Source organism: Lepidochelys kempii, chromosome 25 (assembly GCF_965140285.1).
Source record: "Lepidochelys kempii isolate rLepKem1 chromosome 25, rLepKem1.hap1, whole genome shotgun sequence".
Classification (NCBI taxonomy): domain Eukaryota; kingdom Metazoa; phylum Chordata; order Testudines; family Cheloniidae; genus Lepidochelys; species Lepidochelys kempii.
Window position 1 is genome coordinate 11,162,544 of NC_136404.1, and position 25,758 is coordinate 11,188,301.

Here is a 25,758-nt window from a genome sequence, read left to right on the forward strand (position 1 = left end):
GGTGTGGAGAAAGGAAATCAGGAAGTGTTATTTACTCCTTCTCAGAACACAACTAGGGGTCACCAAATGAAATTAATAGGCAGCAGGCTTAACACAAACAAAAGGAAGTATTTCTTCACACAACGCACAGCTGCCCTGGGGAACTCCTTGCCAGAGGATGTTGTGAAGGCCAAGACTATAACACGGTTCAAAAAAGAACTAGATAAGTTCATGGAGGATAGGTCCATCAGTGGCTATTAGCCAGGATGGGCCGGGGATGGTGTTCCTAGCCTCTGTTTGCCAGGAGCTGGGAACAGGTGACAGGGGATGGATCACTTGATGATTCCCTGTTCTGTTCATTCTCTCTGGGGCACCTGGCACTGGCCACTGTAGGCAGACAGGACACTGGGCTAGATGGATCCTTGGTCTGACCAAGCTGCCTCTGGGCAGCTCCCTAGCACAGCACCTCCAGGCACCGCTGAAGAGACCTGCCCCTCGCGTCTGGCTCCTCACTTGCTAAAGGGCACAGACAGACACGGTCCTGGCCCTGTTCAGCTCACTGAGAACGTTGCCACTGACTGCCATAGAGGCAGGATTGCGCCCCGGTGCACAGATTTCCTCCTGGCCAGAAGGGTTTTTCCTCCCTTTCAGGGTAACTCCCATTGAATGGCCCGGAGGTCATGGAGGGAAAGGCCCTGTGCTCCCTTGATGGAGGAGCGGTAGGATTGTAAGACTCCAAGGCCCAGAGCTGCCTAAGGTATTTAGGTGCCTAACTCCCATTGAAACCAAGTGAGGGGGAGGTTAAGCACCTGAATGTCGTTGAGAAGAGGATTCAGATTCAACGCTGTCCCCATCCTGGCCTCTCTCCCCGCTCTGCACTTGCCTCTCCCCCCTGGCCACAGCAAACAAACCAAACACTCTCCTCTGCGATTCCTCCCTCTGGGCACCCAGTCTCCCCACTTTGGTCTCTCTGATCATAAGCACAGCAGGGCAGGGACCCTCTTCGTGCTGTGCTCTGTGCAGCCCCGAGCGCATGGGCGGCACTTAACTCCAGTGAGAGGCAGCCCCAAGGTCCATTTGGAGAGGGGCAGGGTTAGAACCTTAGAAGCAGAGTGGGCAGGGCTCTGACTGGGGGCATCCGAGCGCTGCACGGATCTTCATGGCCTTTCCGTTGTCCTCTGCTTGAAGAAGGAGGCCTTTTTGAAAGCTTTCATGGGGCCAGGGCTCCGTTCTGCAACTGGAGGCCTCCAGTTGTGCCCCCGTTTCTGGAACTCCTGGATGTAGAGGCTGCTCTGCTTTGTCTCGCTACTGGCTTGGGCACCGTCTTTCTTTTCCTCTTGCTTTTTGCGGAACAGAACATTCACGTAGATTGCCTGCCCTGGATTTCAAACAGAGGTTATGCCGGAAAGCGTTAATGGCTGCCGTCAAGCAGACCTGGTCAAAGCCGCTGAGTGTGCCAAGCATACTTCTTTCAGCCTAAAAGGAAGGAGCAAGTAAGCCCTTTTGTGGTGTGAGATCATGGGAGACAACAGAAGCCACCGCCCAAGGCAATCGACCATCTGGCAACACCTGTGCAGAGTTAAGCCGTGTTGTCTGAGAGGTTTCCCTTGGACTGCTTGCAAACGCATGGGTGAGGGGATTGCTTGGCAAGCTATGTATGTGAGAGAGGCAGAAAACCAGCAGATATCAAGAGAAGTCATTGTGAGCAAGGTGCTGAAAGGGTGAGAGAGAGCTCCGTGGGAAGGACTTGTTGGAAAAGCAGGGTTGGTATTTATGAGCAAGCAAGCTGCCTGTTGTTGTTTGTTCCTACTGTGTTCAGGGAAACAGGACTTTGTGGACATTGTTTGTAAATAAACAGGCTTGCCCCAGAGAAATACCTGACTCATATCATCAATCTCCTCTGATTGGAAAACACCCAGCCAGGGCCCACTCAGGCAAAAGGGGCAAAACACACAGGAGAAATGATCTTCTATTACCCCCAGCTTTTCCTCCTGGAGGAGCTTCAGAGTTATTTCCAAATGCGGTACCCAAGAATTGCATTCTCCTGCCCCCTGGAGTGCAACCCATTCTGGGGCAGGACATGGCGGCTGTTTAACAGCCACACAGCAACCCTACGATGGCCGCTTAGGACAGGAAATGAGAAAGGGCCCTGTGTGTGGATGAGACAGAGCAGGGGGCTCAAGAAGCAGAAAGGAATCCGTCCAAGATACCCAGGGCTAACGGCTTCCACTGTTGGGAAATACCCGCTGCAGCCTTTAATAACCAGGAGCGGTCAGGAGGGGTGTCACCTCTAGCCGCTCTGCGCCCACTGGCCTCCCACTGGGATTCTGCCTGGTGGAAGAGGAGCATCCCCTCAGCCATCAGCACCACGCTGGAAGTCTGCCGTCCCAGTGCAGACCCCAGCTCGCCCCTGCTTGGTTTGCACCAGCTGAGCACCTCAGAGACGTGGGAACGCAGGAAGCTTGTATCGCAGTGGATAGGGGATAGGGGCCAGGGCAGGAGCTTCCCAGCAGGTGGTTCTGAAACTCCCCTGCCGTGCCTGGGGATAAGGGGCGATTTTAACCACACAGCTTCTTGTGTGTAGACCCAGCTTCTTTAACAGTCCCTGCCGTCTGCAGCCGCTGGAGGGCAGCATTGCTCAGCCAGCCCCTGGCAGCATAGGAAGAACAGCTGGGATCTCTGCCCAGGTGACTCCCACAGGCAGGGGGTCGCTCACTGAGGTGGCCCATGGGGCCACAGATCCCTGGGGGATGCTCGCCACACCTCCCCCAGGCCCAGGGTCTCTCAGACAGCTAGCCACTGCTGAGGGCAGGGTCCCTGCTCCATCCCTGGGGACATGAGCTGCAGCGGGAGTCCCCCGGGGGCTCTTACCTGGATCTCTGCGTTTGTAGCAGCAGATCACGGCCAGCAGTAGCAGCAGTGTGGTGACGGCCAGCACTCCAGCCAGGCCCAGCCACAGCACGAGGTCTGAAACAGCCGGACAGAGCCATCAGCCCCTCCGGGGGCCCCACCCTGTCCCGTCCCGTCCCCAGCACCCCCCTCCTGGAGCCCCGTCCGAGGGGAAGTGCTGGCCTGGCCTCATGCTGCCACTCGCCCCGCAGGCCCGGGCAGTGACTCCTTCTGCTCCAGGCTCCTTGCTGGGGCATCACCTCCATAGCTCGCTGCCGTGGGACATGCCTGGCACTGGGCCAGGCGTGGGCAGTGGGGGCTAGGCAGGGGCCTCCCGGCTTTGGAGGCCAAAGTGATGTTCCAGAATCAATTTCAAGGGCTCATTAGCCGCAGTAAGGGCCTGGCCCAGACGCTCTGACCCGGGGTCCAAGTGTAGCAAAGAGCGATCGGGAGGCCACAGGAGAGGTTTGGGTGGGTGTGACCCGGGTCTCCTGGAGGGGCAAAGTGGGGGAGGTCTGGATGGGCGTGACTCCGGGGTCCCCTGGGCCCATGCGGGTGTAATCCTGCAGGTTTAATGCCTCTCACCTCTGCTGTGATTCCTCAGCCAACCTCCTCCGTCTGCTGCTGTCGAGAGAAATAAACATCTGTCACTTCACAACTTCCCCAGCCCCCTTGCTCTGCATCCTGGGGGAAGGGGGCTGCCTTGGCCAGGGCTTACTGCGCTCCGGAAGACAGCCCTATTTCATTCACGATCCTGTGGCAATCACGGCTCCCGCCATGTGAGGCCCCCCCCGCCCCCCTCCGCCACGCCACCACCATTTGGATTTGAAGTCGCTTTCTTTGCCCGGTGCACCATTTCGCAGACCTTTCGAGTGTGCCATTAGCATGGCACAAACACGCGACACCTGTGAAGGGTGAAAGGCTACGGCGACCGAACTCCAGCTGTGTTACGACTTTCAGTCTTCCAAATTTTATAGTGTGAGGGCTGGGTGTCAAAGAAATTCGCAGGCATCCCATAAGACTTGAGTGTTTCTATCATTCCAGCAATTTTTTCTTAAACAAGTAGGTCTACTCCGGCTTCTCCAAATGACCGCTATTAATAAAGGCCCATGATTACTTTGCCATGATTTTCCACGTCTTGGCCGCAACTCGGCCTCAATTATTTGAAGACCATCCCGCCTTACTCCTGAACCATGCCCTGGGCTGCTAGATGCCACGGTGATGGGCACGTGAGTTAGATTAGCCACACTGGCTTCGGATGGAAACGCAGTGCAACATCAGCTCTTTCCGTGGCAACGATGGGATGCGCGAGGGAAATTCATCACAACCCGTGACGGGCAGGGTTGAGGCCAATCCCCTTGCTGGAGCTGGCTGGAGCGTGGGGCACAGACGCTATGGCCTGGCTTCCCCTCCCGCCCCCCAAGGGATGCTGAGAGGGCTGGACAGCTGGGGACCCGGCGAGCCAGCTGCAGGGAGCTCGTTGGGGACCACCCAGCAATTAGCACACAGGCCATCTGTGTTCCTCACTCATTGGCCAGAGGGTGCCCGGCTGGGGAATTGTGTTTGCAGGGCTCCAGCCAGCCCTGAACTGGGAGCCACTCCCAGCATGGGCCCAATGCCTATTTGCTCAGGGACCCCTGGCTGGGAAACGGGGGTGGAGAGCGAACCCTGTGAAATCTAACGCGTCTAGAGGAGATGAACCTGGATGCCGCAGGAGACAGAGACCTCAGACTAGAGGCGAAACCTGAACACAGCAGCGAGAGTACCCGAGGGGCAGGGGCGAGGGGGCAGAACACAGGGTGGGCGGGGCACACAAGGGGAAGAGTGCATGGGACACCAGGCATCCCAGGGTACCGGGTTGGGGCACAGAAGATGCAGAGGGCATAAAGTGAGGTGTGGGGTGCTCAGAGGGTGGGGGTATTGGGTGCAATGGGGGGTGCTCGGGTGGTGGCCCTAGGAGGCCTGCAGGAGACACGGTCTGCAGTGTGCATAGAGCCACAAGGCAGAGAAGCAGGTGCGCAGCTCCCGGGGAGGAGGCTGGCAGAAGACAGGGTGCAGAGCCCACGGGGGCAGAGGGGCCCACAGGGGGCAGGGGAAGAGAGAGGCAACCGAGGGGGCTGCAGGATGCAGGGCCCCGGGCGGCTCGCGCTGTGGTTTCGGCAGCTTGCACCGTGGGTGGCACATGTGAACGGAAATGCAGCCCTGATGGGAAGTGAGAAACTCAACGTCTGACCAGGGAGGGGGATGGAGAGACCCCCACCTAGCACCACGCTGTGGGGTGCAGCCAGGGGGAGGGGAGGGGCTCTCCCAGTAAGAGGGGCTGTAGAGAACAGCTCCCCCTTCTCCTAGGGACCGGGCAGTGCTCTCAGACGCTGTCCCATCCACCTGGAGCCAGTTCACCCCTCCTCACCCTCACCTAGGGGCTGATCCTGTTTGGTGCTGATCTCTGGAGCAGGCCCACTGGCCCCACTGGGAGTGAGTTGCAGGTGCCCCCCCTGCCCTGGCAGCGCCCCTGCCCCCCTACCTGAGGTATTCAGCATCGTCCCGTTGCCCTCGGCCTGCAGATACACCGGGATCTCCACGGTGGCTACGCACATGTACTGCCCCACGTCATCTTTACTGATGTTGCCCATCCTCAGGGTGAACTTAGGGGGGTGCCAGGTGAAGCCGAGGCGGGCGTCATCACAACCCTCCATGCCCTTGCAGCAGTTGGAGACGCTGGTGTTGTCCAGCACGACCTGGCAGAGAGCCCTCAGGGCGCCCTCCCTCCTCCACTCCACACGGAGCCTCTCCCAGTGCTGGGCAGCGTGGATCTGGCAGGACAGCTCCACCGAGCCCCCCAGGGGGGCCAGGATCTGGGCAGGATCTTGCCTCACTTGCAGGGTCCCTGCTTCCTTCCTGGCTGAGGGGAGGAAAAGACAGGAGATAGAAACTCCACCAAGAGCAACCGCACAGAGGCGCTTCCACCATGGATCTCAAAGCACCTCCCAAAGATGGGTTTTACCACCTGTGCTTCACAGATAGGGAACCCAGTTCTGAGATCCCAACTGCGGCCTTGGGGACCCCACCAGAACAGCTTTTGAGACTGAACCCCAAACCAGCCATCCTGGGTCACAGATCCCAGGTCCCCTTCCTTGTCAGAACATCCTTCCCCTGAAGAACTGGCACCAGTGGTTTGAAGGCTCGATCCTGTCTCCGCAGCTCAAACCCTCTCCTGTGTTTCTCTCGCCCAGAAGCAGAGCGGGGATGACTTTCGGGCTCGGCTTGGCGCGTTACGTTAGCCCTCGGCAGGCATCGCTCAGGGCAGAATCCAGCCCCGGATTGGCGGCTTAGCCCAGAGTTAGGGTTACTTAGAAATGAATTTGTTGAGAGGGGAGGGTTAAATTATATTAAACCCAAAGCCCTCAAAAAGGGGACCAGAGGTTTTGCAAAACCCCTAAACCCCCCGGGTGCTCCTGCCCTTGCTGGGGAGGCTGAGAAAAGCCCCAATCCTGCACAGACGGTGTTCACACCCAACTTTTCATTCAGTGTTTGTGCTGTGCCAGGCACAGTGGGGTACGGGCTCCAAGGATACACATCGTAATGATTCTAATTAACTTTCTGTATGACAGCAGCCCCACTGAACTCCCTGGGACTATTCGAATACATAGTCCCTGGATGACTGACCAGGGCCGGAGCGTGCCCAGTGCGTGGCCCCAATTCTGTGATTGACGGCGCTTGGGCATTGATTCCAGCTGGGTGCTGCTTGGGCACCACAGCCCACCTGCCCGCTGTCATTCACAGGATCGGGGCCACCATGGGCCAAGAGTGCAATTTTTATGGCACACTGTAGATCTCATGGGTTGGGAGGGGGCAAAGAAGCGGCCGGGGAAAATATTGGAAACGCTTTTCCCCCCAAATCGAGGACAAAAGGGCAGACATGTTCTCGAATTGCCAAATAGAAGTGTCAGAAACTCCCCCAAATTTTTGGAAGGTGCCAAAATGTCCAAAATTCCCCAGCAGTTTCATGTGGAAACCCAGGAAGGCGAACGCTCCTCGACCCTGGGTCCATTCTGCCTAGCTCGTGAGCTCTTTGGGACAGGAACTGTCTAATCCCCTGCGTTTGTTCACCCCCAGCACAGTGGGCCCCCATCTTGGCTGGCCCCTAGGCCCTGCCGTAATAGACATAATTAGTAATAACGTGCTGGCTGCACTGAAGGATTGGAATATGCAGGGGAGAATATGCAGGCCGTATTGGGCGGCCCAGAGCATTCACCAGCCCGATGGAAGTTTAGTCCTATAGGTTTTGCATGAGTCCTAGAATAAATCAGGGGGTGTCTTTTAGAGCACCCCCAAATTACCCAGCTTGAGTTAACAGAGGGAGGGAAGGGACAAGACCCGCTCCCTCTTCCGGAGGGGAGGGGGGTTCACTCCGCCAGCTGGAGAGTCCTGGGGGCGATGGATTGTAGCCGAGCAGAGTAGCAGGAACAAAGGAGGTGCTGGGACAAAGGTTGCTATGCAGGCCGGGGCGGGGCGGGAGATAGGGGTGCAGTAAATTATCCCCAGGGAGAAGCCGAGACAAAACAGCTGCTGCTTCTGGGGACGGAAAGGAGGGAGGCTGCCGGAGCAGAGCCCCCCCCCCCCCCCATCCCGGCCTCCCGCATTGTCCGATGGAGCGTTGGGGGGAGTGGGGAGTACATGCCCCTCTCCCTTGCCTATCTCCCGGCCTTCCCTTCGCCCGGCAGCCGTAAAGTAGGTGTTGAGAGAGGATTGGGGAGTGAGCAGTGTCTGGTGTGATAGGGCCCCTGGTTGTATGAGGCTAGAGAGCCCAGGGCGGGCAGTACCCAGACCTGGTTCGAGAGCGCCTAGGTGGTACCACTGCCCGACGGGTAGCAAGCGAAGCTGTGATGAATCCCTGACTCTGGGAAGGTGCGTATCTCCCATGGCCTCTCCCCAGCACAGAGGGCTTCCCGCCTCCTGCTTCCCTGGAGCCTGGCCTGGAGCTGGCTGGGGCATCCCCGAACCCCGCCTGGCAGGCAGGGCTGGAGCTGTCCTGGCCCTGCAGAGCGCGTGGGGATTTGGGATCCAGCGGGCTGGGTGGATTGGAAATCTCTGAACAGCAGGCCCTGCGTGCGCACCCAAATCACGCAAAGCTGAGCCCTAAATGCCAGGGACTTTGATAGCACCGGGCACTCACCTGCTAAAACCAACAGGAGGAGACACCCCCCCAGCCTCTGCATTGCAGCTTGTGGGGCTGGCTCTGCTCAGCTGGCTCTCTGGCTGTCTCCAGCACCAGCTGCTAAGTCTCTGGCTGACCCTCCGGCTGAGATCTAGACAGCGCGTTTTCTAACCTCCCTCCCCACCTCTGTGCCGTGCAGAGACGGAGCTTCCTGCCACAGGCTACGCCAGCACCAGCATGACCTACTCAGCGGGGGAGCAAAGAGTCAGGGCATCTCCAGCCAGGCCCCTGATCTCCAGTAATGAAGCCTGGAGCTCAGGGCACTTTAATGGGTTAAGGTGGATATAATCCCCATTTTACAGATAGGGGAACTGAGGCACAGAGAAGCAACCAACTCAAGGTCACCCAGTGACTCAGCCGCAGAGCCAAGAACAGAGTCCTGGCATCCTGACTCCCAGCTCAGTGCTCTGACCATAAGACCAGCCATACTGGGTCAGACCAATGGTCCATCCAGCCCAGTATCCTGTCTTCTGACAATGGACAATGCCAGATGCTTCAGAGGCAATGAAGAGAACAGGACAATTTATCAAGTGATCCATCTTCTGTCAGCCAGAGGTTTAGGGACACCCAGAGCATGGGGTTGCATCACTGACCATCTCCGCTAGTAGCCATTGATGGACCTGTCCTCCATGAATTTATCTAATTCATTTTTGAACCCAGTTACAGTTTTGGCCTCCACAACATCCCCTGGCAAGGAGTTCCACAGGTTGATTGCACATTGGGTGAAGAAGCACTTCCTTCTGTTTGTTGTAAACCTGCTGCCTATTGATTTCATTGGATGACCCCTGGTTCCTGCGGTAGGTGAAGGGAAAATAGCACGTCCTTATACCACACCAGTCGTGATTTCATAGACCTCAATCATATCCCCCCGCCCCTTTGTCCAAGCTGAACCATCCCACCCTTTTTAATCGCTCCTCCTATGGCAGCTGTGCCACATGCCTAATCATTTGGGGTGCCCATATCTCTGTGCTTCCCCCCCAACTTATCTTCTTTCAGATGAGGCACCAGACCTACAGGCAGTATTCAAGGTGAGGACGTACCATGGATTTACACAGTGGCATTACAATATTTTCTGTCTTATTATCGATCACCAGACCGCCCCCTTGTCCCAGACCTGGAACAGAACCCAGGAGTCCTGGCGCCTAGTACCACGCCTGAACCACACCACCAGTCTCCCTTTCTCCTCACCCTACCCCACAGCCTCAAGTCTGGGGAGGAGGAGAGGTCAATGATCAGTGGGATTTCAGCGCTCCTCTTCCCCTGACCCCCCCAGGTCCCTACAGCACCCCTTGCTGGAGGAAGCTGGGACTGGAGTAGCCACGAGCTCCTGTACAGCTAATGTTCTGGGAGCACGGGGACAACTACCCACACGGCCAGTGCGCCATCCCGTTCCCTACAGCCCCCCTGTTGGGAGAGGCTGGGACTGGGAAAGCCCTGGGCTCCCCTTACAGCGAACGCCCTCACAACATCCCCCTTAGAGCGCCCCCTGCTGGGAGAGGCAGGCATTGGAGGGGCCCTGAGCTTCCCCACCGGCCCATCAGCTCACTTTCCTAGGTTTACTCTCAGCGAGGAGGCAACGTCTGGGAGCAGCCCTCCCCAGAGGCGAGCGATGGGACCGGGGTGAGCGCACGTTCTTCAGAGAAGCAAGCGGGAAACTGAAACACCCCCACATCCCGCCGTGAGCATCAGCCCTCGCGCTTCTGCTCGCAGGCCCAGCCTTTGAGGTAGACCACAGGACATGGTGTCATTTAGCTACATGTGGTTCAGTGACCAGAGAAAGCACATAGAACTGGGGCACCTGGAAATGACATCTTAGCTGCGCAGTGAGCGGCCCCACTCTGCTACACAGGGTCCCCGGAGGCAATCACGCCCCTGCATTGCCTCGCACTGCCCCTGCACAGCGATAGCCAGGCTGTTGCACCAGATCATGTCCACCCTCCACAGGGGCAGACACAGCCATGCGCAGAATTACCCCCCTGCTGCGGTCACACCGCTGCGCTCCTGGGCACAGTCGCTGAATCACCCCCACTCGGTACACAGAATCCCCCGCTCCTGGCACACAGCTACAGCCTGGCTACACACAGCGATGCACTGGGGCAGACACAACACACACTGTGGCCGCCGGCCTGATGCCCCCGGGCCTCACCCTGCAGAACATAGCTCAGTGGTTTGAGCATTGGCCTGCTAAACCCAGGGTTGTGAGTTCAATCCTTGAGGGGGCCATTTAGGGATCTGGGGCAAAAACTGGCGACTGGTCCTGCTTCAAGCAGGGGGTTGGACTAGATGACCTCCTGAGGTCCCTTCCAACCCTGATATTCTATGATTCTATGAGAACACCCCGCCGGCGAGGATCAGGCTGCGAAAGGAACACCCACGCTGCAGAGCGATATCACACTCGAGCACGGTGTCAGCCGCACTGGTGCACGGAATCACACCCACCAGGCGCACACCCACCCCCAGGCATGGACACCGCAGCCTGCAGAGCGTGGGCGCCGTCCTGGGCTTGTCCCGCTAACGTGGGCAGGTGCTGACCAGCTCCCTTCACCCGCCACCGCCAGCAAACTCTAGCCGCCCAACTCCCTGCTCCCCCTGGACCCGCCCCACCGCAATCCTCGCCCCCCCGGCAGCGCCATCAGCTCAGACAGCCTAAGCAGGGCTGCCCCTGAGGCCTCCTGCCTTCCCCCGTGCAGGGGTCAGAGCTGGGGGGCAGCCTCTCCAGGCAGGACCAGAGCCTTGGCTGTTCTGTGCATCCCCCCCCAAGGCGGGCCCCTTCTCGGGCAGGGACTACACTTCCCAGGATGCCCGGGCACCTGCGCACTGAGGGGGCAGGGCAAGTTCCCAGGCTGGGGGGGGGGGTTGCGGCTGCTTTCCCAGCAGCTCTGTGGACGCCGGAGGGGCCGGGCCGGGCCGTCCAGCCCCCGGGCAAAGAGCCCTCGAGCGGCCGCTGGCTCCATGCCCTTGGGGGCGGCTCCCCTGCGCCCATCGCCAGGGCCCGAGCTGGGCGCGGAGCTCTGAAGATGGGGGACCAGAAGGTGAGGCCGGGGGGGGAGGATGCGGGATGGGGAGACCGGCCCCAGGTGATGCTGCACCGTCTGGTCCCGGGGCGCGGAGAGGCAGCGAGCCGGGCGGAGGTGGTCTCCGGCTGGCTGGCTCCCCCACGCCCCGCATCCTCCCCGCAGCCTGGGGGCTTGCTTGGCCTCGGCCATGTCCCAGCGCCAGGGTCTGCAGATCTGGGGGGGCGGGGGGGGGGGCTGTGGATCCTGAGGGAGGGGCCTGGATTCAGCATGGGGGGGGGTGTAATTCAGAAAACATGCAACAAAGGAAGGGATGTAACATCCCTCGGCAGCTTCATCCCTCCCCGGGGAGATGGGTTTGGGGAAATGCCCCCTTCGGGGGGGGCCTCTCCGTGACTTTGGGATCGTCTCTGCACAGGGGGGGTTCAGAAATTAAAACAAAAGTGGCTGGACAGAACTACAGACACCCCCCCCCGCCACCACCGCCGCCCCCCCAGCTGGATGGGACTACAGATCCCACCCCAGTGCATTCCCCCAGCTGGACAGATCTACAGATCCCCCCCCCAGGCTATTACCACAGCTGGATGGAACTGCACCCCCCCACCCCTCCCACAGCTGGATGGGACTACAGACCCCACCCCAGTGTATTCCCCCAGCTGGACAGATCTACAGATCCCCCCCCCCCAGGCTATTACCACAGCTGGACAGATCTACAGATCCCCCCACTAGGCTATTACCACAGCTGGATGGAACTGCACCCCCCCACCCCTCCCACAGCTGGATGGGACTACAGACCCCACCCCAGTGTATTCCCCCAGCTGGACAGATCTACAGATCCCACCCCAGTGCATTCCCCCAGCTGGACAGATCTACAGACCCCACCCCAGTGTATTCCCCCAGCTGGACAGATCTACAGACCCCCCCCCAGTGTATTCCCCCAGCAGGACAGATCTACAGACCACCACCACCACCACCCCCGGTTATTACCACAGGTGGATGGAAAGTACAGACCCCTCCCACCCCGCCTCACACACACACAGCTGGACAGAACTACGGACCGTCCTGGCATATTCCCCCTGCCCCTGCCAGGCCAGAACTCCAGACACTCCCCTCCCCCTGCCTATTCTTCCCAGCCTTCCTGCTGTAATGGCAGCAGATCCAGCACCCCCAAAGCTCCTGCTGGCTCCCATGGGGGTTCCCCGGGTGCAGGCCGTGCATCGGGCTCCTAGCTTCTTTGGTGCTGAAAGTATTCCCCCAGGGAGGAAAGACGGGCTTACAGTTAAAGAGTAGGATGAGTAGGACAGGGAGTCCTGGGTTCAATTCCAAGCTCTGCCCTCGACTCGGCCCACGACCCTGTGATGTATTGACCTAGACGGGTGACAGTCTGCCTGGGTGGATCCACTTGTAGAGCGACGCCTGCCTGGGTGACCTTGGCCTGCTCTGCAGAGGTGCTGAGTCCCCTGGACTGCAGCTGGAGTTGCGGTGCCTCGTACTTCTGAAAACACCCACCCTCTGTGTGCCTCAGTTTCTCCATCTGTAGTGGGGGGAGTGTGATTCTCACACACGCCCTGGGGTGGGGACACTTTTGAGATCCACCAGTGGAAGGTGCTGTGAAAATCCTAGTGCCCAATATTCACTGGTAACACAAACCCCCGGTGAGGGGAGGTAGGTGTGTTCCTCTGGTGATATTGGTAGTTTTTCAGTCACAGAAAGAGGCCCTGATCCTGCCACGAGCTCTGTACAGGCACATCCCAGCCCGAGATGGTATTTTTGATTATTTGCATTAGAGTGACACACTGAGACCCCAACCCAGATTGGGGCCCCGCAGTGCCAAGTCTGGCACGGACACCTACCGAGAGACAATCCCTGAGCCAAGGTCCTTACGGTCAAAATAGGCAAGACACACTGGATGGGAGGGGAAACTGAGTCACGGGGCTGGGACAGGACCACTGTTCCCTCTAAGCTGTGCATGTGTACACAGATCCTAAACCCCACGCACACGGCGAAACAACCACATGCACAAAAATTTGCACAGATGCACAACAATTTGCACAGAAGATATTTTTTGCGCACATGGCCTGTCAAAAATTAGAGGGAACATTGGACGGGAATTGCCCAAGGTCACCCAGTAGGCCAGTGGCCAAGCTGGGAATGGAGCTGGATGCCCTATCCATAAGACCCCACAGCCTACAGTCTGGGGAAAATAAACGCATTTGCCAGTTTGATGGTAACTAATAAAATGTAATGTCTGTGTGTAAGCAGAGTAGAGCAGGGTCATACCTGGGATAAGAAAAATGGGGGAGGAGAGAGACTAGGAGTCCAGACTCCTGGGTTCCATTCCTGGCCCCTCCATTGGGTTCCCATGTGACCTTAGGCAAACTCATACGTGCCTCAGTTTCGCCAGCTGTTTGTAATATAATGTTACTCCCCAAAGGTGCTGTCAGCCTAGGCACCTCTTGTCTGGGGCGTGTGTTGAGATGCTTGCACGGAAGGCACGAGGGGCAGTGTGGCACAGCTCGATGTGTTTGTGTCCCTGTCCCAGGCAAGGGGCTCCCCTTGGAGATCTGAGCTGGGCCCTGGGGGAAGGTGAATTGCCCCCGGCTCAGGAGCAGGGGTGGGGGTGGGAGCCCAGGGGTGCTGCTGATAGCCGGCGTTGGTGTTTTGGCCCAGGACGCCCTACGGAAGATCATCACCACACTAGCCATGAAGAACGAGGAGATCCAGAACTTCATCTACGCCCTCAAGCAGATGCTGCAGAACGTGGAGGTAATGGCGGGGGGGTGGGGGCATCCCGCCTGGCTCTGTAGGGCTCCGCCTGCCCCCCCCCCCCGCTCTGTGAGGTTGGCATCACAGCACCCCACCACCCTCCTACATGACACTTCCTCCCGTCATCTCCCTTGCATTGTGTTGGCATGACAGGGCCCCTCCTCCACCAACCCCCCAGCACTGGCATGACCGTGCCCCTCCCCCCACCAACCCCCCAGCATTGACAGCGCTCCCTCCCCCCACCAACCCCCTAGTGTTGGCATGACAGTGCTCCCTCCCCCACTAATCCCCCAGCATTGGCATGGCAGCGTCCCTCCCCCCCCCCCCAGCATTGGCATGGCAATGCCCCTCCCCCCACTAATCCCCCAGCATTGGCATGGCAGTGCCCCTCCCCCACTAATCCCCCAGCATTGGCATGGCAGCGTCCCTCCCCCACCCACCCCCAGCATTGGCATGGCAATGCCCCTCCCCCCACTAATCCCCCAGCATTGGCATGGCAGTGCCCCCCCTCACACCTATGCCCCCGGCCCCCGCGCTGGCGTGAGGTTTCCTTGGGGATGGAATTCGCTGCTTGAAAAGAGCCAGTTTCACGAGCGCCGTGACACGCTGCAGGCCGCGAGGGCGAAGCCGAGGGGCCCGTCCTGAGTTGTCTGGCTGGGGTGGGCGCTGGCCGGGGAGGGAGGGGCGGGGGCCGGGAAGGGGGTAGCTCAGTAAGCCACAGCCGAGGTAGCCGTCCTGAGCTGGGCCCTGCGCTGCTCTCCCCCCGGCCCGTCTCCCGCAGGTGAACTCCACCAAGGTGCAGGAGGACCTGGAGGGGGAGTTCCAGTCCCTCTTCTCCCTGCTGGACGAGCTGAAGGAGGGCATGCTCATGAAGATCAAGCAGGACCGGGCCAGCCGCACCTACGAGCTGCAGGTGAGACCCCCCCCGCCCCAGCTCCAGCTGGGTCCCTGGCTGCCCCCTGCCCCTGCCCCTCACTGGGTCCGGCTCTGTCTGTCCCGCTGCAGAACCAGCTGGCTGCCTGCACCAAGGCGCTGGAGAGCTCCGAGGAGCTGCTGGAGACGGCCAACCAGACACTGGAAGGGGCCGAGAACCACGACTTCAACCAGGTGCACCCCCACTTCCCCCTCCGTCCCGTCCCCCCCAGCTGGAGCCAAGGCACCCCGTGGTGGGATGGAGGGCGAGCAGTCAGGGACACTTCGTGGGACACCCCCTCCTGGTGTGGGGAGCAGCCTCCATCTGAGGGGGGGGGGCTGATCATTGTGGGAGGGGGAAGGCCAGACCCTAAGTGGGCATCCAGTCTCTGACATCCGTGATCGGGTGTCTGACCCCCACATGTCTCCCCCTGCTCCCCCTGGGTCCCCGCCCAAGCCGCAGTTGAACTCATTTGGGCTGCCGGTGTAGGTCCTCCCGGGGCCATGCCACACTCTGCAATGGACATGGGGCTCGGACTGTAGCCACAGCCCAGCCGCGTTCAGCCACATAGACCCAGGCTATGGGAAAGGTGTGTGGGGGTGGGGTGCCGCTAAGCAATGGGTGGGGGGGCCCAGTGCAGAGGGTTATTAAATCCATGCCATGCATTGCACTGGGGGGAGGGACCAGGGTGGGTCCATGGTGCAGGGTTGTCCACCGCCGCCATAGATCTACCCGCTACAGTCCTCCGGGGGGCGACGGTCGAAAGTTCAGGCTCCTTAGCTCTTTCTGTCCTGGACCCCTGGCTCTGCCCCCTATTCTGTTTCCCCCTAATATCACGAGCATTTCCACACTGAATCCGATGACGCCACCCCGTCTGGCCCCACCAGGGGATGCTTCAGATGGAGACTAACCCCTCCTCCTCCGCACCCCGTAATGTCCTGCAGTGTCACGCTATGAGGAGCAGACACCTTCCTGACCCCCGCCTCCCTGCAACCCAGAAGCATGAAGGTCGCTATACCTTGTAACCCTGGAGGCTGGGCTTATTCCTGGGAATTCCTACTCCTTTCTTGAATTTTACTAAGCTATTTGCCTCTGTAATCTCCAGTGGCAGTGAGGTCCGCAGGTTAACTCTGCGTTGGATTATATGATGATGTAGACTGAGATCACCCCCTCCTGGGTGAGAAAGGAACTGCAGCTCCTGTGAAGGTAACTTAGGCCAGCTTCTACAGAGAAACGGGCCAGACTGGAGTCCTGGGATGTAGCTTAAAACAGAGAGAGAATTGCTGATTTCAGGAAGACTTTGAGGTGATACCTAGTGGGTAGAGCAGGAACCAAGCATCGGGATTCTGAGTTTTTAGTCCTGGCTCTGGGATAGTATTACCTAGTGGATAGAGCAGAGGACCCAGGTTCTAGTCCTGGCTCTGGGATGGCAATGTTGTCTAGTGGCTAGATGAAGGTGGTTGGGAGTCAGGACTCCTGGGTTCTCTTCCTGTCTCTGCCGCTGACTTGCTCACCTGCGGAAAGCCACCTTCCTGCTCTGTGCCTCAGTTTCCCCATCTAAAATGCTGACCTCACAACTTTGTGCATTTGTGTCCCCGAAGGGCTCTGAGACCTTCCGCTAGGGAACGCTACAGCCGCACAGAGTATGGTGATTATTATTTATAACGCACCTGGCTGCCCTGTCTGACCCTCTCCTCTTCTTTTTGTTCCCTCCTTTCTCTCTCTCTTTTCCTCTCTGCTTCGAAGGCTGCCAAGCAGATCAAGGATAGGTACGGTACCCGCCGCCCCCACCTCTCACCCCGTCCCATGCCGTTGCCCGCTACTCGCCGCCTGAAGTGTGAAGCCTTCTTACTAACATAGCATAGGCTAGCCTGGTAGCACCGTCCTCTCCCCGTTGCCCTGAGCCCTGGGGATGAACCCCCAAGGCTGGAGAGGAGAAGGGGGCAGGATGTCCAGTCACGGAAGACTGAAGTCGATCCCAGTGCTCCTGGCGGGGGGGAGACAAGGGACAGCTTGGGTCCTGGTTGAGTATGAACACAGATCGTGGATGGTCTCTGATGAATCTGGGTGCTTCCCAGCGCCCCCTCGTCTGCAGGGAATTTGGGAGGGGGGCTCAGCTGTGCGGGTGCATTCTGGGAAGGGGCCCTTCTGACTCTTGTCCCGTCCCACCCCCAGTGTGACGATGGCCCCAGCATTCCGGCTCTCGCTCAAGGCCAAGGTGAGCGACAACATGAGCCACCTGATGGTGGATTTCACCCAGGAGCGTCGCATGCTGCAGTCCCTGAAATTCCTCCCAGGTAAACGGGGCGGGAAGGGGAGGGGGAGCCTCGTGGCCTCACCTGAGGTTGGTGCAGCCACCCTGGGCTGTTTTCGGTGCCAGAGGGTTTCCCGCAGCCAGGCCAGGCCGTGCTGGCAGGACATGGGGGTTTGGGAGGGGCTGGCAGGACGTGGCGGGGGCGATGGGGTTTGGGAGGAGCCAGGCCAGGCTGTGTTGGCAGGATGTGGGGGTTTGGGAGGGGTCAGGCCAGGCCATGGCTTGTGGGGGGCAATGGGTTTGGGAGGGGCCGGGCCAGGCCAGGCCGTGGCTGGTGGGGGGTGATGGGGTTTGGGGGAGGAACACAAGGACCGTGGCTGCCATCCCTTTGCTCTCACCCTCTCGTCCAGTTCCCAGCGCCCCGGAGATCGACATGGCCGAGTCGCTGGTGGCCGATAACTGCGTGGCGCTGGTCTGGAGGATGCCCGACGAGGACAGCAAGATCGACCACTACGTCCTGGAGTACCGCAAGACCAACTTCGAGGGGCCCCCGCGGGTGAAGGAGGACCAGCCCTGGATGGTGATCGAGGGCATCAAGCAGACCGAGTACACCCTCACTGGTGAGGGGAATGGGGGCGCCCCAAAGTGGGTGCTTACAGAGAATGGGATAAGAGCATTGGCTGTGCAGGGAGCTCTGGCTACTCCATACCAGCCTCTCCCAGCAGGGGGCGCTGTAGGGATCGGGGCAGGAGCTCTGGATGTGGGGCCAGTTCCCGGCTACACCAGTACCCCGGCCTCTCCCAGCAGGAGGCGCTGTAGGGAGGGGGGCAGGAGCAGGAGCACTGGCTGGGGGGGAAGGTCCCAGCGAGGTCCTAGCCTGTCCATGTAGGAAGTGCTGGAGGGTGCCGGGCATAGGGCTGGCTGTGGGGGGCTTGCCAGCCCTGCTGAGCACTGGCATGGGCCCCTGCTCCCGTCTAACCCTGGTGACTTCCCTCAGGGCTCAAGTTCGACATGAAGTACATGAATTTCCGCGTCAAAGCCTGTAACAAGGCTGTGGCGGGCGAGTTCTCCGAGCCGGTCACCTTGGAAACCAGAGGTGCGTTGGGGGGCGGGGGCACGGAAATAGGGGGTACAGGCTGCATCAGTGACACCCCCTGCCACTCCCAGCCCACTCTCCTGGGCAGAGGTGGACCCCACTGGGCACCCCCCAACACCCCTACACCCGCCTGCAAGTGACACCCATGTGGCTGGGGGCATGGGGCAGGGCTGGGTGTGCCCTGCAGAGCCCCTGGCACCGTGGGGCTCCCAGCCCACAGGGGAGCCTCTACCTTGCCCCTCTGTCCTCCCCCAGTGCCAGTCAGGTTAAGGCCCCCAGCGTGGGGACCCAGGGATCCTCAGCAGCACCTGAGAATCCCCCCACCTCCATCCCCATCCCCCAACTGGGTCACCTCACTGATCTCTAGCATGGGTTGGGGTAGGGACTGGGTGGTGAGTCCCCCTTGAGATGGGGTACAAAGCTGGGGGACGGGTTTGGGAGGGGATAGAGAGAAGGTGGGACTATGTGCGGGTTTGTCCCTGGGGTGGGAGTGATATGGGATGGTGGGGCGGAGAGTTCTCCACAAGTTGGGGATGAGATGGGGGGGGACGGGGTGGAGTTCAAGGGGATGTGGGAGGGGTTCCTTCCCAGGGCGAGGTTGGGCGGTGGGAGCGGGGCTCCCTGTGATGGGGGTGGGGCAGCATGTTGGGGGTGTGGCGCTGGGGAGGCGCCCCCCCCCCCCCAGGACAAGGGGGCTCAGTCCAGGTCTGACCGTGCCCGGGGCTCCTTCCCCAGCGTTCATGTTCCGCTTGGACGCCAGCACCTGTCACCAGAACCTGAAGGTGGAGGAGCTGAGCGTGGAGTGGGACGCCATGGGGGGCAAGGTGCAGGACATCAAGGCCCGGGAGAAGGACGGGAAGGGCAGGACGGCGTCGCCGGTGAACTCCCCTGCCAGGTAAAGCCTCGGCCCTCTGCAGCACTCGCCCACACCCCACAGCACGGAGGGGTCAGAGGAGCTGAGAACAGCCGGAGACTCGGGAACAGACATGTCTTGTCCCAAATGCCTCAACCCCAGAGAGCCATGGAGGAGCAACAGGCCCGGGGTCACACCCAGCCATACAGCCAGGGCAGGGGGGCTGGGGTACGGGCCCAGTCATGGACCGATCCTCCGGGGCAGATCCAAGGGGGTCATGGAGGAAGCTGGGGTGCAGGACTCACCCTCTAAGCCGTTCTTAGGGGACAGGGACCTGGGGAGCCAGGGGGTTGGGCCCTGGCCTGTCATTGAGAGATGGCAAAAGCCAGGAAGGAGCCTCAAGGTGAGGGCAAGGGGACCCTGTCCCTGGGGCAGGAAGTGCGGCTGCAGCTTGTTGCCTGTCCCGCCTTCTGTAGGTGCGTGCAGTCTCCGAAGAGGATGCCCTCGGCCCGGGGGGGCAGGGACCGCTTCACAGCCGAGTCCTACACTGTGCTGGGTAAGAGGGCAAGGGGCAGGAGCCAGGGAGTCTCTGTGTGTGGGCATGGGGCAGGTTACAGCAGGATTGGGGGTGGGAACAGTGTCTCCTGCTGGCAAGCGGGGCCCCTGGGGGGGCCACGAGACTCAGTCGTGTGGACCAGGCACTGGCAAAGCGCTAGAGGCATGTAAAGGGATCCTGATCCGATTTAAAACCCGACTGTGTGCTGGGGGGCGATCGGGGGGCAGGGGGCAGGGCAGCCAGGCGCTGGCATCCTGATCTGATTTAAAATCTGACTGTGCTAGGGAACGATCGGGAGGCAGGGTAGCCAGGCGCTGGGATCCTGATCCGATTTAAAACCAGACTGTGTGCTGGGGGCGATCATGGGGCTGGGCAGGGCAGCCAGGCGCTGGGATCCTGGTCCGATATAAAACCAGACTGTGTGCTAGGGGGTGATTGGGGGGCAGGGGGGCGGGGCAGCCTGGGATCCAGGATCATCCAAGGCTGGGACTCCTGCTGAGAATGCCCCAGCTCCCTCCACCCATACCTGTGTGAGCTGGTGGGTGCTGGGATCCCCCCGGCCCCCCTAACCCCCATCCCTCCACAGGCGACATGCTGATCGACGGGGGAGACCACTACTGGGAGGTGAGGTACGACCGGGACAGCAAGGCCTTCGGCGTGGGGGTGGCCTACAGGACCCTGGGCAAGTTTGACCAGCTGGGCAAGACCTCGTCCTCCTGGTGCGTCCACCTCAACAACTGGCTGCAGGTCAGCTTCACCGCCAAGCATAACAACAAGGCCAAGGTCCTGGACGTGCCCGTGCCCGACTGCATCGGCGTCTACTGCAACTTCCACGAAGGTGAAGCCCTGTGTGTGTCTGTCTGTCCTGCTGCCCCATGGTGGAGGGGGTGAGCCCTGGTCTGCGTGGGTCTCTCCATCCATTGGGCTCCCTGCTGTCTCTGTGCGTGTGCAAATCAAGGGCCCCAGAAACCCTGAGCCTCTTTCCAGCCCCAGCCAAGGCAGCGGCAGGGCAGGGCAAACTCCCCCACACCGAGTGAGCCCCAGCCCTGTCCCAGCAGAGTCCCGAGGAGTCCTGTCCCCGCTGCCCCGAGAGCCCCTGCTTGTCTGGCCGGCCGCCAGCTGGGAGCTGAGTCGGGCGCTGCCAGCCTCGGTCGATACCAGCTGGTGACCTGGGGCTGCTCGGGGGGTTCCCGGCAGCGGTGTGGGCGGGTGCAAAGAGCAGCTTGCACGGCCGCAGCCTCAGGCCCCCGCTGGGGCTCGTTGTCTGCGCTAGGGCTTTGCCCGGACGTGGCTGCGTCAGGGGTAGAAATTCCCAGAACTGGGCAGGCCCTCCAGGCCGGAGGGTCCCCACGCGATCAGCCGCTGACGCGTCTCCCGGGCTGCTGGGGCTGGAACGGCAGCCTGGGAAGGGGGTTGCAGGGTCTCAGGCGGGGCTGGGTCTGAAGGGGAGGCCAGAGGTGAGAAACCGCCCACCCCCTCCCCCCCACCACCCTGCACCATGCACCTTGGCCGGGCTGCTTGGCCCCCCCTTCTGACTCTTCCTGTGTCTGTCCACAGGGTTCCTGTCCTTCTACAATGCTCAAACCAAGCAGCTGCTCCATACGTTTAAGGCCAAATTCACCCAGCCGGTGCTTCCTGCCTTCATGGTAAGGCGTTGTTCACAGGGTGGGGGTGGGGGACGACACTGTGACTCGGGGCTCTGGGAGAGGAGGCGGGGGGTCCCGACTCTCTCCCCTCTCCGGTCAGGGAGGGTTACTGCACGCGCCCAGCCCAGAGGGGCCCACGCTGCTGGAGCCTGTCTCTGTTCAGGTTATTGCCACGCCTGTCCTTGCACTGCGGCTGGAGGCCCTTTCCAGCTCATAACAGGCAGCATCACCTCTGAGGTGGGAACCCACCTCTCTGCAAACCAAAGGCACAGCTTCCCCCCTCCCGCCGCCTTGGGGCGGTAGGGGGCGTGGGAAAAGAGGAGGGTGGACCCCACTGGTTCAGCTCCAGCCCCTCCCCCAGGAGGGCTCACTTTGCCTTGTTTCTTGTCTTGTTTTCTGGAACGGGGTCAGACCCAGCGCCCAGCAAAGCCCTTGGATGCTAGAGACTAGATTCAGATCGCCGACAGAGGATGGCCCAGCTGCCTCTGCTGGGACACTGCTGTGGGGGGAAGCTCACAGCACCAGAAGGCCCAGCTGTTTTAGAATGGGCACAGCTCACCAGACAGTCTGCTAGCTTGGTGGCTAACAAACCGTGGTTTGCCGGGGCACAGCGAAGGGGAAAAGAGGTTTCTACGGGACGGTCTCTCACTGTTAATAATAATTAGTTCGATAGACTGCTTTTCCTCAGACCACCTCCATGCACTTCACCATCTTTAACATATGCAAGGTGGACTGGGCTCCAGAAGACCTGCGTTCAAGTCCTGGCTCTGCCCCTGGGTGGACCTTGGACAAGTCACTTTGCCGTTGTGTGCCTCAGTTTCCCTATCTGTAACAGGGGGAGAATCCTTCTCTGCCTCCCAGGGATGTGCGCGGGGGCCGGGGGGAGCCATGGCCGTGGGCGAGACACTCAGAGACGCCGGTGACGAGAGTGAGATTAACACCTGGCTGCTCTGACACGCGGCATCCCCCGCCCTCCGTGCCTACTGGGGATGGCGCACCCTGCGGGCGGCTGCAGTAAGTGCCTCGTTGTCCTCCCTAGGTTTGGTGCGGCAGCTTCCATGTCTATTCTGGACTGCAGGTGCCCAGCGCTGTCAAATGCCTGCAGAAGCGAAACAGCACTGCCAGCAGCTCCAACGCCAGCCTGACTTAGACGCGCGTGGCCCCCCCCGGCGCGGTGGGACCGGGCCCAGCTTTGCCGTGGGACTGGGCCACCTCCTGGCTCCCTGGAACCAGGGAGAGACGCAGTGCGTGGCCCGTTCAGTTTTCTTTCCTCCCAGTTCCTGGAAGGCTGCTTGAGGCGGAGAGGCTGGTGCTGCAGTGACTCGAAGGCTCTGAATGTCCCGAGACTCACCTGCCTACGACTGTAAACCCACCTCCCCCTCCCAGCGCATCCCTTCCTGCCGCCTCACACTTGCCTTTAAGAGACAGGGGGACGTCCACGAGCCAGACTTGTGCCAAAGGCAGGCCGTGCAGATGACCGCCTTTAAGCGCCCCGGGATCTCGAGTCCAGAGCATGGGGCCTCCTCTGGCTGAAAGCAGGTTTTTGTTTGGGTTTTTTTGAGGCCCGGCTGTCCTAAAACCCGACGCTTAAAGGTGGCACTAGGAACGTGGGCATGCGTCTGCTTTTAGAGCCCGATAGCCTCTCGGCTGACAAATGCTGCTTCTGGCCTTAATAATAAACCCTGCTCTAGGAACAGCCTTGCCCTCTGCTGTCTGGTGTCGGCTTGTGCTAAGGCGAGCCAGGCGCGGTCGGGGGGCCAGGCGCGGTCGGGGGGCCAGGCGCGGTCGGGGGGCCAGGCGCAGGGAAGAGACGACGGCGTCTTTGCTGCTTGCTGCTCCTGCCACGAGGCACCTGCCCGTGTGCAGTCGGTCCTCCCTGGGGTTGTGGGGGGGGGAAGAGAGCCCCCAGCCGAATCACTGGGTTCTCCCGAAATTCCCAGGGTGGGTCATTGCCATCCGTGGCAGGGCTTAGCAGGCAGGACCGTGCTTCCCACGCAGCTGGCCTCCACCAAGGATGGGGGAAAGGCCCGATCCGGGGAGGGAAGGGGGGGTCACCCAAGGGGCTGACTGCTGAAGGAGGTTTTACATCTAAACCCTCTGTAACAGGGAAGAGATCAAAACAACCCCCCCACCCTGCTTGGCCTTGCATGGGCTGGAGTGCAGGGCAGTAGCGTCCCACAAAGAGGTAACAGCCTCTCTCTGCGGTGGCCACAGTCCTGGCCCAGCTACCATGTCAGTGGAATAACATTTATCCCTCTCTCCTATTTCAGGACTGTGGGTGAATGGCGCGGGGTCAGGTATCTGGGGGGTTGGCAGCTGGGTGGGCTCCCACCCCAGAGGCCCTTTGCAGCAAAGTTGCAGCGTGGGCAGATGGCACAGGAGGGTAGGCAGAGGGTTTCCAGGCTGGGCTCACTCCTGCTTTCTGTGTAGCTCTTGAGTTAATTAAGCCCCAGTGTACAGCCTGGCTTTGGGCCCGAAGGGGGAAAATTCTCAAGTGGGCCCCATGATGTGGGGTACCCAACCTGAGGCAGATGGCACCTGCTGTTCAAAAGGGCTGAGCCTCCCACCACTCCCACAGGAATTTGGGGTTCTCAGACCCTCTGAAAACCAGGCCCAAGCTGTCTCAAGTTGGGCACCCCAAAAATCACGAGCGACTCACCCAAGGTCTCACAGCCTGGTAGCGGCACAGCCAGGAGCCCATCTCTAGCCCCTGCACCCAGTCCCCTCTCCCCAGCCGACGTGCGGAGTTAGGATGTGACCGCGACTGCAGGAGGCTGGGGCTAGCACCGGTGAGTCGAGGGAAAACGGTCGATTTTATTAGCAACGTATGCAAAGTGGGTAACAATCGAACACTGTACAAATCCCTTCAAAAGCACCGGCCTCCGTACAGCCGGAGAGCCAGCCCTCAGCTGGCGTACAGCCGCACAGCACCGCCGATTTCAAGGCACACCACCAAGTGCAACGTACTGGATAGACTGAGAGGGGCCGTGCATCACCACCTCTAGCATCATTGCGCACCATGGCACGTGCCAAAGACAAGCTGCCCAGGGCACTGCTTGGAAGAGTCCAGTGCACCGGCCAGGCCACTCTGTCTGGCCCCCTGCTTGCAGGGGTTAGCAGGAAGGGAAGGGAGGCAGCCTGCACAGATCAGAGAGAAGGGCAGGGGGTTTGGGGATAGGCCCGTGCCTGGGAGAGGGAATGATTCATGGCTGAGGCTTTAAAGGGAATTTGACATTTGGAAAAATACTGATTCATACTCAGAGGAACGGAGGATCTTTTCCCCAGAGGGACTTAGGAGAATTAAAGATCTAAATGAGCTGTTGCCACTCAAGAAAGAGATCTTGGAGCCATTGTGAATCATTGTCTGAAAACATCTGCTTAATGTACAGCAGCAGTCAAAAAAGCTAAACAGTGTTAGGCACCAGGAGGAAAGGGATAGATAATGAGACAGAAAATATCATAATGCCACCGTATAAATCCATGGTACGGCCACACCTTGAATACTGCATGCATTTCTGGTCACCCCATCTCAAAAAAAATTGGAAAAGGTACAGAGAAGGGCAACAAAAATGATCAGGGGCATGGAACAGCTTGCATAGGAGGAGAGATTGAAAAGACAGACTTTTCAGCTTGGAAAAAAGACAACTAAGGATATGATAGAAGGCAGTATTATTTTTACCCCTTCACATAACACAATAACCAGGGGTCACCCAATGAAATTAATAGGCAGCTGGTTTAAAGCAAACAAAAGGAAGTATTTCTTCACACAACATGCAGTCAACCTGTGGAACTCCTTGCCAGGGGATGTTGTGGAGGCCAAAAGTATAACTGGGTTCAAAAAGGAATTAGATCCGTTCATGGAGGGTAGGCCCATCAACAGTGATTAGCCAAGATGGTCAGGGATGCAACACCATAATCTGGGTGTCTGTAGCCTCTGACTGCCAGAAGCTGGGACTGGATCACTCAATAACTGCCCTGTTCTGTTCATTCCCTCCGAAGCATCAGGCACTGGCCACTGTTGGCAGACAGGACACTGGACTAGATGGTCTGTTGGTCTGACCCAGTCTTGCTGTTCTAATTGATGAGTGCAGATGTCGGAGAGGGACTGAGGAGCTCCCTGGAGTCCTGGGTAGTATTGGCAGGGGCCATGAGACCTTCCCGTGCACCACCCTGCCAACACACCCAGTTCCAAATTGGAGCTCCCTGCTGTACCAGCCCTGGGCCCCACTCACAGCTCGGCCGGTGCCCTCAGCCCTGAGGCACACCTCTGTCAATGCAACCCACTTCAGGACTGCCCTGGGCTCCCCCTACATACAGCTTTGTTGATGCCCCTCAAACCCAACCTGCAGCCCCCCTGCTATTCTAGCCCTGGGATGCCCCGGCCAGCCCTGCCACTGCCCCTCAATTCTAGCTTCCAGCCCCGCTGGCATTCCAGGCACAGGTGTGCCCCTCAGCTCTGCCTTTGGTTTACCCCGCACTGTGAAACACCCCTAAGCAGACTGGGCCTAGGAAAAAAGAAAAAGGAGTACTTATGGCACCTTAGAGACTAACCAATTTATTTGAGCATAAGCTTT

General features: G+C 59.7%; 2 protein-coding genes across 3 annotated transcripts; one reads left to right on the forward strand and one right to left on the reverse strand.

Moving 5' to 3' along the window:
• Window positions 1–1,056: 1,056 nt before the first annotated feature.
• On the reverse strand, window positions 1,057–8,087 carry TMIGD2 (transmembrane and immunoglobulin domain containing 2). The gene is made up of 5 exons (XM_073324405.1): window positions 8,045–8,087; window positions 5,393–5,770; window positions 3,454–3,492; window positions 2,851–2,946; window positions 1,057–1,357 (listed from the first exon to the last, which is right to left on the reverse strand). The coding sequence occupies exons 1-5, from the start codon at window positions 8,085–8,087 to the stop codon at window positions 1,137–1,139; spliced, it is 777 nt and encodes a 258-aa protein (XP_073180506.1). The 3' UTR covers window positions 1,057–1,136.
• A 2,833-nt stretch (window positions 8,088–10,920) lies between these two features.
• Window positions 10,921–22,880, forward strand: FSD1 (fibronectin type III and SPRY domain containing 1). 2 transcript variants are annotated; one of them, XM_073324118.2, is made up of 13 exons: window positions 10,921–11,118; window positions 13,771–13,866; window positions 14,648–14,779; window positions 14,872–14,973; window positions 16,526–16,548; window positions 16,955–17,076; window positions 17,444–17,653; window positions 18,031–18,129; window positions 18,865–19,024; window positions 19,459–19,538; window positions 20,125–20,376; window positions 21,096–21,184; window positions 22,224–22,880. In XM_073324118.2, exons 1-13 carry the CDS (start codon window positions 11,104–11,106, stop codon window positions 22,332–22,334), a joined length of 1,491 nt encoding a protein of 496 aa, XP_073180219.1. In that variant the 5' UTR covers window positions 10,921–11,103; the 3' UTR covers window positions 22,335–22,880. The 2 variants fall into 2 exon arrangements, with proteins under 2 accessions (XP_073180219.1, XP_073180220.1); XM_073324119.2 differs by lacking the exon at window positions 18,031–18,129.
• The last annotated feature ends 2,878 nt before the right edge of the window (window positions 22,881–25,758 follow it).

Excerpts from the sequence above, each read along its gene's own strand:
- TMIGD2 (XM_073324405.1), bottom strand. The coding sequence starts at position 8,087 with ATGCAGAGGCTGGGGGGGTGTCTCCTCCTGTTGGTTTTAGCAG. Across the intron at positions 3,493-5,392 it reads GACGATGCTGAATACCTCAG|CAGCAGACGGAGGAGGTTGG; the intron begins GTAGGGGGGCAG and ends TTCTCTCGACAG. Across the intron at positions 1,358-2,850 it reads CTACAAACGCAGAGATCCAG|GGCAGGCAATCTACGTGAAT; the intron begins GTAAGAGCCCCC and ends TTTGAAATCCAG.
- FSD1 (XM_073324118.2), top strand. Across the intron at positions 13,867-14,647 it reads AGATGCTGCAGAACGTGGAG|GTGAACTCCACCAAGGTGCA; the intron begins GTAATGGCGGGG and ends CGTCTCCCGCAG. Across the intron at positions 14,974-16,525 it reads AGAACCACGACTTCAACCAG|GCTGCCAAGCAGATCAAGGA; the intron begins GTGCACCCCCAC and ends TCTGCTTCGAAG.